The sequence below is a fragment of the Podarcis raffonei genome, chromosome 2 (genome assembly GCF_027172205.1).
Source record: "Podarcis raffonei isolate rPodRaf1 chromosome 2, rPodRaf1.pri, whole genome shotgun sequence".
Lineage (NCBI taxonomy): Eukaryota > Metazoa > Chordata > Lepidosauria > Squamata > Lacertidae > Podarcis > Podarcis raffonei.
In genome coordinates this window covers 81,409,571-81,422,221 of record NC_070603.1, presented here as the reverse complement: position 1 = coordinate 81,422,221, position 12,651 = coordinate 81,409,571, and the positions used below count along the sequence as shown (strand labels likewise).

The window sequence follows — 12,651 nt, the reverse complement described above, 5'->3', positions numbered from 1 at the left end:
TGTTATCAATTCACCATTCTCCTGATGAGCATTTCATTTTCTTACATGCTATTTGTCCTCAGGAGTACCTGCAATTACAAAGCAAACATTATGTCACTCTTCCTTGATGACTAGATTAATTGAATTGAATATAGGAGCAAGCCATTTGCTCAACTGCTGAGCTATCCCTCTTCAGTATGAATTACCAATAATGGTGCAGAATTGAAGCAAATAGGCTTGAGGTGCTGGCAGTACCCAAGAGAAGCAGAGACCAATTCAGGGGCAATGGTGATGGAAGGGAAGGAGTCAGAGAGTCCGTGGATCTCATGAGACTTATAGGCCGTCTGTTTAGGAAGAGTGCTGTAGAGAATATTTCTAGGAAATTGATCTTACTAAATGGGAAACCCCCAACATGTTGAGTTAACTAGTGGCCAAAATTGTGGAAACCTTTAGGAAAAAGTGTATTTCCGAGGTTTGATGGCTCATAATACCTGATTGGCTCTCTAAACACTGATGGCTACATTCAAATGAAGGGAAACTACTACATGTCAACCTAAGCCAGTTGTGCTTCCTTTTTTTGGTTATTTGGATATAGCTTTTGATAGACTACAGATAATTGAACAAACTTTGTTGCATTACATTCTTCATTAAATTATCTTTCCGTTGATGTATAATTTTATGGTATTGCTCCCCAAAAAAGTGGTGTTATGAGCCATCAAACCTCAGAAATACACTTTTTCCAAAAGACGATGCCACTGGTGTACATTGCATGGTCTTGCTCCCAGATATAAGCCAGATAAATGCACCCCTACCCTAATTACCAACTACTGCAACTAAAAGATGGTAGATTTGCCTTTCTCTTTTGTTAATCAAAACTCACTGAGCCAATTTGTTAGCCTATACCAAGGGTGAGGAGCCTTGGGACTCTCCTTTGGCCATTCCTCCTGCACAGGCCACACCCCTCGTTGCTCACCCTGCTCACTTGGCCCCCTTGGATGCTTTTCCCTGGCTGGATTGGGTCCCTGAACTGCAATGATGCCTCTTGCTTGTCTGGATGGAGAGCTAGAAACATCTGATGTCTGCAGGTAGCCAGCTGTACAAAGGCAGGAGTCACACCCAGTGCTCCACCTTTTCCCTCTCTGCCCCTGCCCATCACTGACATGGCTCCCAGAATATTCTCCACCCCTGGCATATAGCTATCCAATTCCCATCTAATGAATGACATCCTGCATTTCTCCCAGAAGATTCTCCAGAAAATTCACAAGGTCTGATGAGGTTTGATTTTCAGGCACATATGTAGGCTGAGTATATAGAGGCTTTTATGACCTGGGGAAGAAAGCCCCTTATTGCCAGTATCCACATATATATTTTTTACAAGGTAAAGTGTTATTCAGCTGATATGCCAGATTCCTATCCAAAATCATATTTAGACTTGATTTCAGCCTTTCGCCTTCACTCATTTAAAAATACTGTACTAACTTTCTAGACGTTCTAATTGATAAGAGAACATGCTTTGGGAAAATTTAGCTCCACTCTTGTTATAGGAGTCAAATAGGGTATGATGAGCTTTCACAAATAATATACGTATCATATTTTTCATGCATTCTGTGCTTTAAATGATTGAGGTATAATCTTCCCCTGCATCCTGCAGCCATATGCTAGGTCAGTGCATTAATTGTAATCTTCTATTTTATCAAGCATTATGTTTTGGATCTAGCTGCAAGTCTGTGTTTCAGACATGAAAGGCCATTACCTAAAAAGATGCTTTCAGTTAATGCCTTACCAGTATGAGAGTCAGTTAAGTGTGTCAAGACATACTGTCTTGTGGATTATCAATGCTCCAGTCACTCACGGTCCTGTACAAAATAGACTGCTGTTACTGCACCCAAAATAGCAGTATCAGAATGGTTGGTACGACTGTCATCGTGTCTCTACAGCAATAACAGTTCTAAAAAACCCACAACAGAAATATCTCTCTGGGTTCCTTGCTGCTGTTCCTGTTTCAAGTAATGTTCGGAAGAATCCTGTGAAAAAGCAGCTCGTTATTCACCCATCAATTTGCAGGTGTACATTCTTATGTCGAAACCTTCTCTCTCACGGTTTCCTGCATTTTTGAATTTTTGTTGCTTTGAAAGAATGATTTGCTAATTGTTTGGAAAAATTTCCAACAAATGAATATTGATGCCCTTACTTGTTCAAGTTCAACGTGGCCAAAGTGATTGAAGTGCTGAATTTCCACCTCTCCCTTGCACAATGCAGAACTTTAGCTGGTGTAAACAAGATGTCATGTTTATGAAGCACCTATTAGCACCCTTTCATTAATGGGGTTCTTATAAATTTATATTTAGATGGGCTTCTAGGAAACCTGATAAAATTTTAATCCAGTATAACTGAAAATGCTTTTTATAACACTGAACAGGAAGGCAAACCCATTGTAGGTAGAGTTTTAACAAATAGCATGGAATAGCAAAATCATTCTCTAGTGCCAAGCAGGTGGGAAGTGATCGTAACTTGGACATAATACCTGAAATTCCTGTGTTATTATCATTCAAGATCATTGCTTTTGGGAACAGGAACCAAAGTGGTTCTAATTATAAAGGAGTTTTTTGTGTGTCCGATAATGACTTAAGAATAAAGTCCTGTTCTTTTTCATCCAGGTTATCTGTGCAAAATGCTCTGAATTTAAAACACTTGCTGATAACAGCCGCCACAACCGAGTGTGTAAAGAATGTTTTCAACTGCCATCAGCAACCCCGTGTGTCTTGGGCAATGAAGGTGCAGGAGAACAAAAGAAAAAAATGGCAACGGAGGTATATTTTGTCGTATTAACACCTAAAACGACTAGTTACTCAGCAGAAGCATACGTTTCATTGTTAAAATCATTTCATGGTCTTGCCTCACAATACTTAAACATTCAGAAATCCATCATTTATTACATAGACCTACCAGAGGGCCAGTTTCATAGTTGCTGCTGCATTATGTCTTTTCAGTCCTTTCAATTTTATTTTATATGCACTTTTTTTTCTCCCTGAACATAAGCCACCCCCATGCACATAATTTTCAGCCATTGTTGCTTTCAGCCTGAACAGGGGGTTGCACATTATGGAATGAAGCCCAATTCTCAGGAGCAGAGCTGTAGATGTATAATGAAATTGTTTTATGTTAGAGCAATTATGCACTGACACTTGCACATTAGAGAATTCTGCCTTCTGAAATCTTCCTTTCCTTTAAAATGTGGATTGTGTGGATATCTGAGAGTAACAAAACAAACAAAAGAAAGGCAATAGCAGCTGCTATATTGATAATTGGTTTGGCGCAGCAGACAAAGTGTTGTGTTAGGATGTGGAACTTGAAGATTTAGATCCAAGCTAAGGAGTTAAACCTGTGCCAAAGCTTGTTCTGTGTGTGGCGGTTGCCCTTTCACTTTTAGCTATATTGCTATACACAGGGAGGGATGTGTGTCAGCATGCATCAAGGATAAGGACTGTAAACACTAAGCATGCAAGTCATTGATAATATAAAGTTGTGCTGCAAAAGTTTAGAATAAATTCTCAGTGCAAGGAGGTACACAAGGTTTTAATAGATGCAAGGAACATAAACCTGAAGAGTGTACCAGCTGCACTGATTATATAATTTGTAGTAACTCCCTCCAGAGTTAAAACTGTGGCTGTATATTAGGTTTTTTCTGCCCAAATTGTTCTGTTCTATTGTCGTTCTTTTATATACTGTGGAGTCCCTCAGATGGTTGGATGGCACCTTGTACGCCTCCTTCCAGCAACTCCTGCGGCTAAGTTGGTGCCAAAAATATTGCTTTGTTTTACTTTGGACCACATCAGCAAGGCTGAGAGAGGGGGCTTGTCGTCTGGGCAGTTCAGGACTTCCATACACACTGCCCAGGCTTGCACCCAGTGGGAGGGGTCACTTCAGTGCTGCTAACACAGGTGCTTGACTTCAGCCCCAGAGGTGCCTCTGGCTCTTCTGTTCTCTAACCATCTTAATAATAAGAATAATAATATATTATCTTTGGTTCTCTAACCATCTTAATAATAAGAATAATAATATATTATCTTTGGTTCTCTAACCATCTTAATAATAAGAATAATAATATATTATCTTCTGTTCTCTAACCATCTTAATAATAAGAATAATAATATATTATCTTTGGTTCTCTAACCATCTTAATAATAAGAATAATAATATATTATTTATACCCCACCATCTGGCTGGGTTTCCCCAGCCACTGTGGGCGGTTTTCAACAAAATATCAAAATACAGTAGTTCATCAAACATTAAAAGCTTCCCTAAACAGGGCTGCTTTCAGATGTCTTCTAAAAGTCTGGTAGTTGTTGTTATCTTTGACATCTGGTGGGAGGGTGTTCCAAAGGGCGGATGCCACTACCGAGAAGGCCCTCTGCCTGGTTCCCTGTAACTTGGCTTCTCGCAGTGAGGGAACCTCCAGAAGGTCCTCAGCGCTGGACCTCAGTGTCCAGGTAGAACGATGGGGGCGGAGACGCTCCTTCAGGTATACTGGACCGAGGCCGTTTAGGGCTAGGGCTTGTTGATCAGAAGGTCGGCAGTTTGAATCACTGCAACAGGGTGAGCTCCCGTTGCTCGGTCCCTGCTCCTGCCAACCTAACAATTCGAAAGCACGTCAAAGTGCAAGTAGATAAATAGGAACTGCTCCGGCAGGAAGGTAAACGGCGTTTCCGTGTGCTGGTCTGGTTCGCCAGAAGCAGCTTAGTCATGCTGGCCACATGACCTGGAAGCTGTACGCCGGCTCCCTCAGCCAGTAAAGCGGGATGGGCACCGCAACCCCAGAGTCGTCTGCGACTGGACCTAATGGTCAGGGGTCCCTTTACCTTTTACCAACACTTTGAATTGTGCTCAGAAACATACTGGGACCCAGTGTAGGTCTTTCAAGACCGGTGTTATGTGGTCTCGCCGGCCACTCCCAGTCACCAGTCTAGCTGCCACATTCTGAAATAGTTGTGGTTTCCGGGTCACCTTCAAAGATAGCCCCACATAGAGCTCATTGCAGTAGTCCAAGTGAGAGATAACCTTATATTGACTACTACTACTGACTTATATTTGCCTCTCTCCAAACTCTGCTGTTAGGAATCCCCATCCATAGCTTTCACTGCAGATCAGACCTCCATTTGCTTCTATCAAATGACTTAACCTGCCATGGAGAAAGAATAAAAGTCTTCGCAATCCACCAGCCAGAAGCAACCTGGCATGGAGGGAAGCCCCACTGCCCCACCCTCCCAGCAGCAGCATCATTTCTGCTTACTGGAATTGCCTGGGGGTTGGGGCAAGGCAGGGACAAGGTTGAGGCTGCAGGGGCACCCCAGTGGAGCCAGTCTAGTGTTCCTATTGTTGAACCTATGCAGCTCTGACCTCTCTGTTCCATCCCTGCACCATCTCAGAAGCAGCATCAGCACCACGGTTGGGAGGGCAGCAACACCCACTGTATGTTCTTGCTGGTAACTTAAAAGTTTGGCTCCTGTTAGTAACTTGAAGTTTGGTGGTTTCAGCAACAGAGGCAAAGACCCACCAAATGGCTTTAATAACCTTTCTTACTCTTCTACTTGGAAATATGCTCCTCGTAACTGCTACAAGCAGTTCCTTGTACTGCAGTCGAAAGCTGTTGCAGAGGAACTGTAATGGGGGAATCCTTGCCCGAAATCCAAGTTTTTGGATAATCCTAAAAGCCATGCAACTGCTTAAAATACAGTACGGTGAAATATGACCTGCTCTCTCAAGTAGGGCAGCATACTGTTCCCATTCAGGAGAAAGGAAGCTCATCTCCTTAATAGGGTTAGGCATTTAGCTCTGTGCTGAGTCTTAGAGATTCAGGTAAAACACACAAGGGAATAGCACAGAATGCAGCCTAATCTGGGCTGCTGCCTTGTACTATGAAGTAACGGATGGACGTCTTTGGGTTACATCCAAGGAAATGCTTCTAGGATTAGGGGTTCAAGTGTTTTCCCCGAATTAATATTTCATGAACTCAGTGGCTCTTCAAGGATTTGCCTTTTTTCCTGATCTATTAGCAGATGTGTAGTTTCTCTGGAGATTTCTTATACAAAACATAATAGGTACAGTGTCTGCATTCCTAGAGGCTCTTCTGCTTTTTTGATATGTGGTTCTGGGGAAATTATTGATTTAATTCACCACCACCAGCACCACACCATTTGCATATCACAGAATAGGGTTTTCTTTTTTCTAAAGACTCCAGTGAAGTCAGTGGCAGGACACCAAACCCTCTTGCCATTTGCAGTTTGCAGAACATAGCGCCGCTATTATTTCTGATGGTTTTTCTTCAGAGGTATTTTTCCATCTCAAGTGTGCTCATTCAGCCCACCCTCGCCTTGTGCCTGTTCACATAGCCAATGCAAGGATTTGTAGACTGTAAATTTCACACAGGAGATGCCACAGTTTAAGCTTTTTTTAAAAAAAATCGAAAGTACATCTTACCAAGGGGAACAGAGCATATCCAACTCCTCACAGTTCTGTTTGCATTGTTAAGGTGCAAATTGAGAGTTGTCAGCACCTGACACTCAGGCAAATGCTGCTATTAGATGATGCAGACTCACAAAAACCACCCCTGTGCAAGACCTATTGAAACAAATAGAAGTTGTGCCCTTGCATTTTGTTATGACGGTCTCATACACACACACACACACACACACACACACAAATTAATTAATTAAATTTTCTGTTTTACAATTTAGAATGTTCATTTAAACAACCTTAAAATAACAAAACTTCCCTTCTTCTCGTTCCATGGTTCATTTTGCATAACATAAATCCCTGCATATTAACTATGTATTCCATTCAGTATTCCATTATTAAAGGTAAAGGACCCCTGACAGTTAAGTCCAGTCACGAACAACTCTGGGGTTGCGGCACTCATCTCGCTTTACTGGCCGAGGGAGCTGACCACAGGGAGTTTGTCCACAGACTGTTTTTCCAGGTCATGTGGTCAGCATGATTCAGCCGCTTCTGGCAAACCAGAGCAGCGCACGGAAACGCCGTTTACCTTCCCGCCAGAGTGGTACCTATTTATCTACTTGCACTTTGACGTGCTTTCGAACTGCTAGGTTGGCAGGAGCAGGGACCAAGCTCGCCCTATCGCAGGGATTCGAACTGCTGACCTTCTGATCGGCAAGCCCTAAGCTCAGTGGTTTAGACCACAGCACCACCTGCATCCTGATTCCATTATTACATCCATCAAAACTTATTTACACTGTTGAATTTATCTTAATGCTGCCAGTGTTTTCAAGTGTACACAATTTCCCCCAATGTATTCAATAAACATTTTCCAATCTTCTTTAAACGTATTTTATTCTTGTTTTCTTATTCTGTATGTTAGGTCCACAAGCTGCGCATATTCCATGAGTTTAAGTTCCCATTCTTCTTTAGTTCGGACCGTGCTTGTTTGCCATTTTTGGGCTAACAAAACATGGACTGCATAAATAACCTTTTTTTGACACATGGGAATTTCAGTCTGAATTATCCCCAACAGAAAGGACTCTGGGTTTTTTTGGAAAATGTTTTTAAACTTTTTTTCTCAATTCATTATAAATTATTTCCCAATACTATTTTACCCTTTTACAGGCCCATGGTCTTAACAATACTAGGTTTTGTTTGCTCACAAATTAATGAAAGTCATATCTTATGGAGAGAGGAGACGTATGGAAATCCCAGCATTATAGACTTCAAAGATGTCTGGCATTTCTGAAACAGCAGGGTTATGCTCTGCCTAGCAGCAATCCTATGAATACTTGCCTGGAAGGAAGTCCCACTGAACACTATGAGTCTTACTTCGTAATAAATATACATTGGATTTGGCTGTTCTCACTGATTTGGAGTGGATTTTTTTTTTTAAAAAACCCTCCCTAAATAATAAGTTTAAAACCCTGGAGATTTTATTTATCCTTGCAGCAGCACTGCGCTGTGACTCTATTCACTTGTGCTGAAGCAGCTTCCTAATTAATTTTCATTCTCCTTCCAACCTACTTTACGTATGAAAGTAGCTGTATCATCTTAATTGCTGTTCTCAACTTTGACTGTGGAGGTGGGGTTTTCAGCTTAACGTTCTCTAAAAACAGTTCAGCACCTACGTGCGAGTCTTTTAATCCTGATTATATGTAATGATGATTAAACCTCTGTATGCTTAAGGATTAATACCTTGGTAATCACACTTCTGCTCCCATGGACCATTCATGAACAAATATTTGAACATAAACCAATAAACCATTAAGGTGCGTAATAAATTGTAAATGCCTTCAGCACAAGCGCATGAATAAACACTGCTTGGTTTATTTGTTATATATAGAAGCAAAGCGTTTTGGGAGCAGAAAGCAGCCTTTTCAGCAGTCACCTCCTGTTCCAAGAAAAAGGAAAGACTTGGTGTAAAGTTTGGGTCACCATCCCTAAGGCTGAACCTCTCGTCTTATATCTACAAGGAGGCAGTCAGGTAAAAAGCAGAGCATCTTACAAGCTGTTAAAAATATATATTAAACAAGTCATACTGAGAAATGGTCTGGGACAGTTATTCCTAAGCTATGTGCCGGGACTTGTGAGCATGCTGCGTGAGAACCGTACAGGTTCAGGAAACCAATGGATTAATTTGTAGGTTTTTGTGCATCCACTGTACATCCCACTGAGGCTGTACATCCCAGTACTCTGCCCTTTTCCTTTCTTCAGTCGGCTTCCTCTGGGGAGAATTAGCTGCCCTCTAGGGAGGCAGCTCATTGCACCTTTTACTGTAAGCGCAGATAACTCTTACACTTCTTCAGCAGAGCAAGTACCCCCAATTTTAATTTGCAGGGGAAAGTGTGCTCTGAGATCAGATGATTTGGCTGGAAGGATTTGGCTTCCTTTCAACAACAGAATGTCTTGCAGGCATTCAGAGAAAGCATTCTCGTCTTTTGAAAATGATAAATGAACTTCTTGCTTTCATCAAAAAGGTGTACAACTTTGATAATTATTTATCCCGCCCCCACCCCCGTTTTTAAGAGATGCATTTCCCCCCACCAAAAAATGAAGATCTCAAAGGGTTTATTGAGCTTTGAAAAGCATTCATCCTCCCCAAAGATAAAAATCACAAGGCAGAGGCAGTAAGACTGCATGCCTTTAAATCTTCATTTGATTTATGAAGCTCAGCGTTCTGACAGTATTAGATCTGTGCACTTGCAGAAGTGCTGAGAATGTGTTTTGATAATGCATGAAACAAGTAGATTTCCTCAGCTCGGGCATACTTACAACTAAATCAAATTCACCAGATACATACAGGATTAATACAGTAATAGAAGCAATCTTCAGATCTCTCCCTGGCGTTTATACTGGGATGATAAAGAGGAGCAATATGTTGACTGACAGAATATGTAGAAAAATTGCTTTCCTATCCCAATTGGGTTGAAAAGCACTATGTGTGCAGTGTCAACATACGCACATCAACAGTAGCCCCAGGAACCAGTGAGAGCGAATAGTAGTAATTTGCGAATATTGTTATGAAAAAAAGAATCAGAGTGGATGCCTTAAAAAGCCCAGCAGCTTGGTGCATCTCTGTGCACAAATGCTCCCTGGTGCAAAGTGGTGGTGCTTCTTCTCTGGTTATCATTCCTGCATTCCCACATGGATTTGTGAGGGAACTGCAGGGCACGTCAGCTAATGCAGTCTTAACAGTAGCTGCTCTTGTAATAAAGTGAAGAGAACGTTGCTTTCTTTGAAATACGCCTCTTTGCAGAATACTGGTGGAATGTGTGCGTAGAATCACTAGAGAGGTTGTTATTGAGAGAAGGCAATCTGGGCCTCATAACTCTTGAATCCAAACTTTGTAACATTTGTTGTGGTTTTCTTTTAAAAACCCCTCAAGGCAAAACAAATACACGAGTAGTCAACTATTTTTGTGTTTGTTTAGTTCTGTTAAAAAACAAAATGAAAACCATGAACTAGATTCTAGATTCTTCCCCCCCCCCTTTTCTAAAAACCCAAGGCAGTTTGCAAGTTAATACTGTTCAAGACCAAGGAGTGCAAAGAGGCCACTGCATAGCGAAGTCTATAGAGACCACTTGCCACCACAACTGTAGGTGGTTCAGTGATTAGGGGCAGGCAAGGCATCATTCTGAATGCAGACTGCTATGATCTGTGGAATTTCACAGGGAAAAATCACTGATGTCTGAGAACATGGGCAGGGAGGCATCCCCTCAGCTCTTCATCATCCCAGGAGGTTTCTTCAAAGAGGAAGATTCCTCACAGCTGGTTCTTGATACAGTTTGGTGAGAGTCTCTTCCTTGGCCTCTGTGTCACTAGCATTCCAGGGCTTCTTGGTTTCAGAACCATCCCAGCCCTGGTCTACAACACAATAATTCAGTCGTCATGATAAGATGACCCTCACTAATAATTTCTTTAAAATACATCCTGATAAATGCATGTGTTTTATACAATGTTTTATCTTCAAGTACTACTCATTCCTAGAAAAATCGGGAAATAATGGCTATCCTCTTGATTTTTTTTCACCAGTTTACCTGTCACCTGCTTTCTTTTTATTTCCAGCCAGTTTTTGGTTTTGACTCCTGCTTTTCTTTTGTGTGTGTTTAGGATGGACGGATTCCACGAAGCATACCCCTACCAGGATATGAAGTTGAATTTCCGCATTCTGGTGAGAAGTTTGACTCAAAACATGTTTTCAAACTCTGCCAGTCCCAACAGACTATGTATTTCAGTGCAGACGATGAAGAGTTGCAAATAAAATGGATGGATATTCTCACCAAAGCAGCTAAAGGGGAGATTTATGATCCAAGTGAAGGAGCCAGTGAGCCCTAAAGCCTTTTTCTGGGGTCCAAGATATATTTTGGGAGCAGGGGGCTGAACTCGATAATCATGGCACTTTCAAAATATGTATGGTTTTCTCCCCACCCCCTTATTATTGTACATTCATCACATACAGTACTGATTGTCTGGCATATATGTTAGATGGAAAAAGTAAGTGTAGTAATTAATGGTGTTCTTGTTGACATTGATGGAAAAGAAAAGGAGCAAGCATTAATTTTATTGAAAGTAACTGCGGAAAAAAATCATAATTCAAGTTAGCCATCTTCAAATACCTAAAGGGCTGTCACATGGAAGATGGAGCAAGTTTGTTTTCTCCTGCTCCAGAAGGTAGGACCCGAACCAGTGGCTTCAAGTTACAAGAAAGGAGATTCCGTCTAAACATCAGGAAGAACTTTCTGACAGTAAGAGCTGTTTGACAGTGAAGCAGACTCCCACGAAACCTGGTGGACTCTCCTTCCTTGGAGGTTTTTAGCAGAGGTTGATGTATGATCTCGTTGTGATTTCTGCATTCCAGGGGGTCCATTCCATTGGACTAGATGACGCTTGGGATCCCTTCCAACTCTACAGTTCTATGATTCTCTTACTCCACTCCCTCCCCCTGTATTTTTCTTCCTTTCAGTTGCTGTTTGAGTGAAGGATATGTATAGTTCGTGCGTTACAAAAGTGCTGCCTTTAAGTTAAATGTTGTACAAGGCTTGTGGCTGGCCACTGACATGCTGTTTTCTGTCTTCTGTTTTGGGATTTTTAAAAAAAATAATAATGGTCTCCTCTGTGCTGTAAGAACAACGTGATGGATCTGTTTCTTTTGGTAACTCTGTCCTTTCTTACAATGACTTTTTTCACTAGACAGATACTGTAGAATACGTTTGTAGAGTTTTCTGAAAGGCATTGTGGAAGACACCTTGAAATCTCAAATATCAAGTATTCCTATATATATATATATATATAAATATAAATATTTTGTTTTTGTTTTTTACTTTTACCCACACTTTTCTTATTTCTTTATACAACCTCCTTTTTAATGTATGCAATCAAATGTTTTACACTGCAAACTGGGATGTTCCAAATGAATGGACAGTTTTAGTACACCCAGTAAAGGTGACCTTTTTTAGGACGATTAACTTTTTTGAGTAATCAAGGATTTATTTATATAATTTGTAAATACCACATGTTAAGCTTCTTCTTTTTTTTTTTTACAAAAGTGATCTAACTGAAACTTAGTCTGTCAGTTAAGACACTTGTATAAATTGAATTTGTAATTCGTTTCCTGTGTACTTTTGTTTGCAAAAATATTTATGTATGCAAATAAAAACCCATGCCATTGATTCCTGAGCCAGGTACTCAACGTAGAAATTTTAGGTGGGTATCACCTAAGAGGTAAAACCAGCATTCTTGGATTCAGTTACTTGCGTCACGTGGCTCTTCTGGTCCGTGAATCCTCTGGTTTCCCCCTCATCATGGCTTCCATGACCATGTCCTATGCAGCTTGCCACACCTCTCCATTCCAATGTTCTCAGTATGCCGGCCAGGACTTCATCGTGCAGCCCGTGGGCTCCTTTTGCAACACGATACCATAAGAGAATGAGACCACACGCCCTTTCTACCAACCAGTCAGAAGAAAAAGAAAGGAAGCAGCATGTTGAGGCACTACAGAAAAAGTGGAGCTAGGGCACTTGTCCGAGTAGGTGAGGAATTGCTGCTGGAGGCGATGTGTTGATCAGCCTTTGATTCTTCTCTGCCCTCATTCCTCCTCCTCAGTAGCTACTACAAACCTGGTCGCAAGCCAGACTCGTCCCATCAGCCACCTGGGTTAAATGAACGGGGCATGAC

At 41.3% G+C, this 12,651-nt stretch overlaps 1 protein-coding gene across 2 annotated transcripts in view; it reads left to right on the top strand.

Annotated features, from left to right (window-relative positions):
* FGD3 (FYVE, RhoGEF and PH domain containing 3) overlaps positions 1–12,146 on the top strand; it is a 108,090-nt gene extending 95,944 nt beyond the window's left edge. For both annotated transcript variants that reach the window (XM_053377794.1, XM_053377793.1), the window contains exons 17-19: positions 2,637–2,789; positions 8,321–8,461; positions 10,588–12,146. In XM_053377794.1, the coding sequence (XP_053233769.1) occupies positions 2,637–2,789; positions 8,321–8,461; positions 10,588–10,812 (519 nt within the window). In that variant the 3' untranslated portion in view covers positions 10,813–12,146. The remainder of the gene's footprint in view (positions 1–2,636; positions 2,790–8,320; positions 8,462–10,587) is intronic.
* Positions 12,147–12,651: the final 505 nt, after the last annotated feature.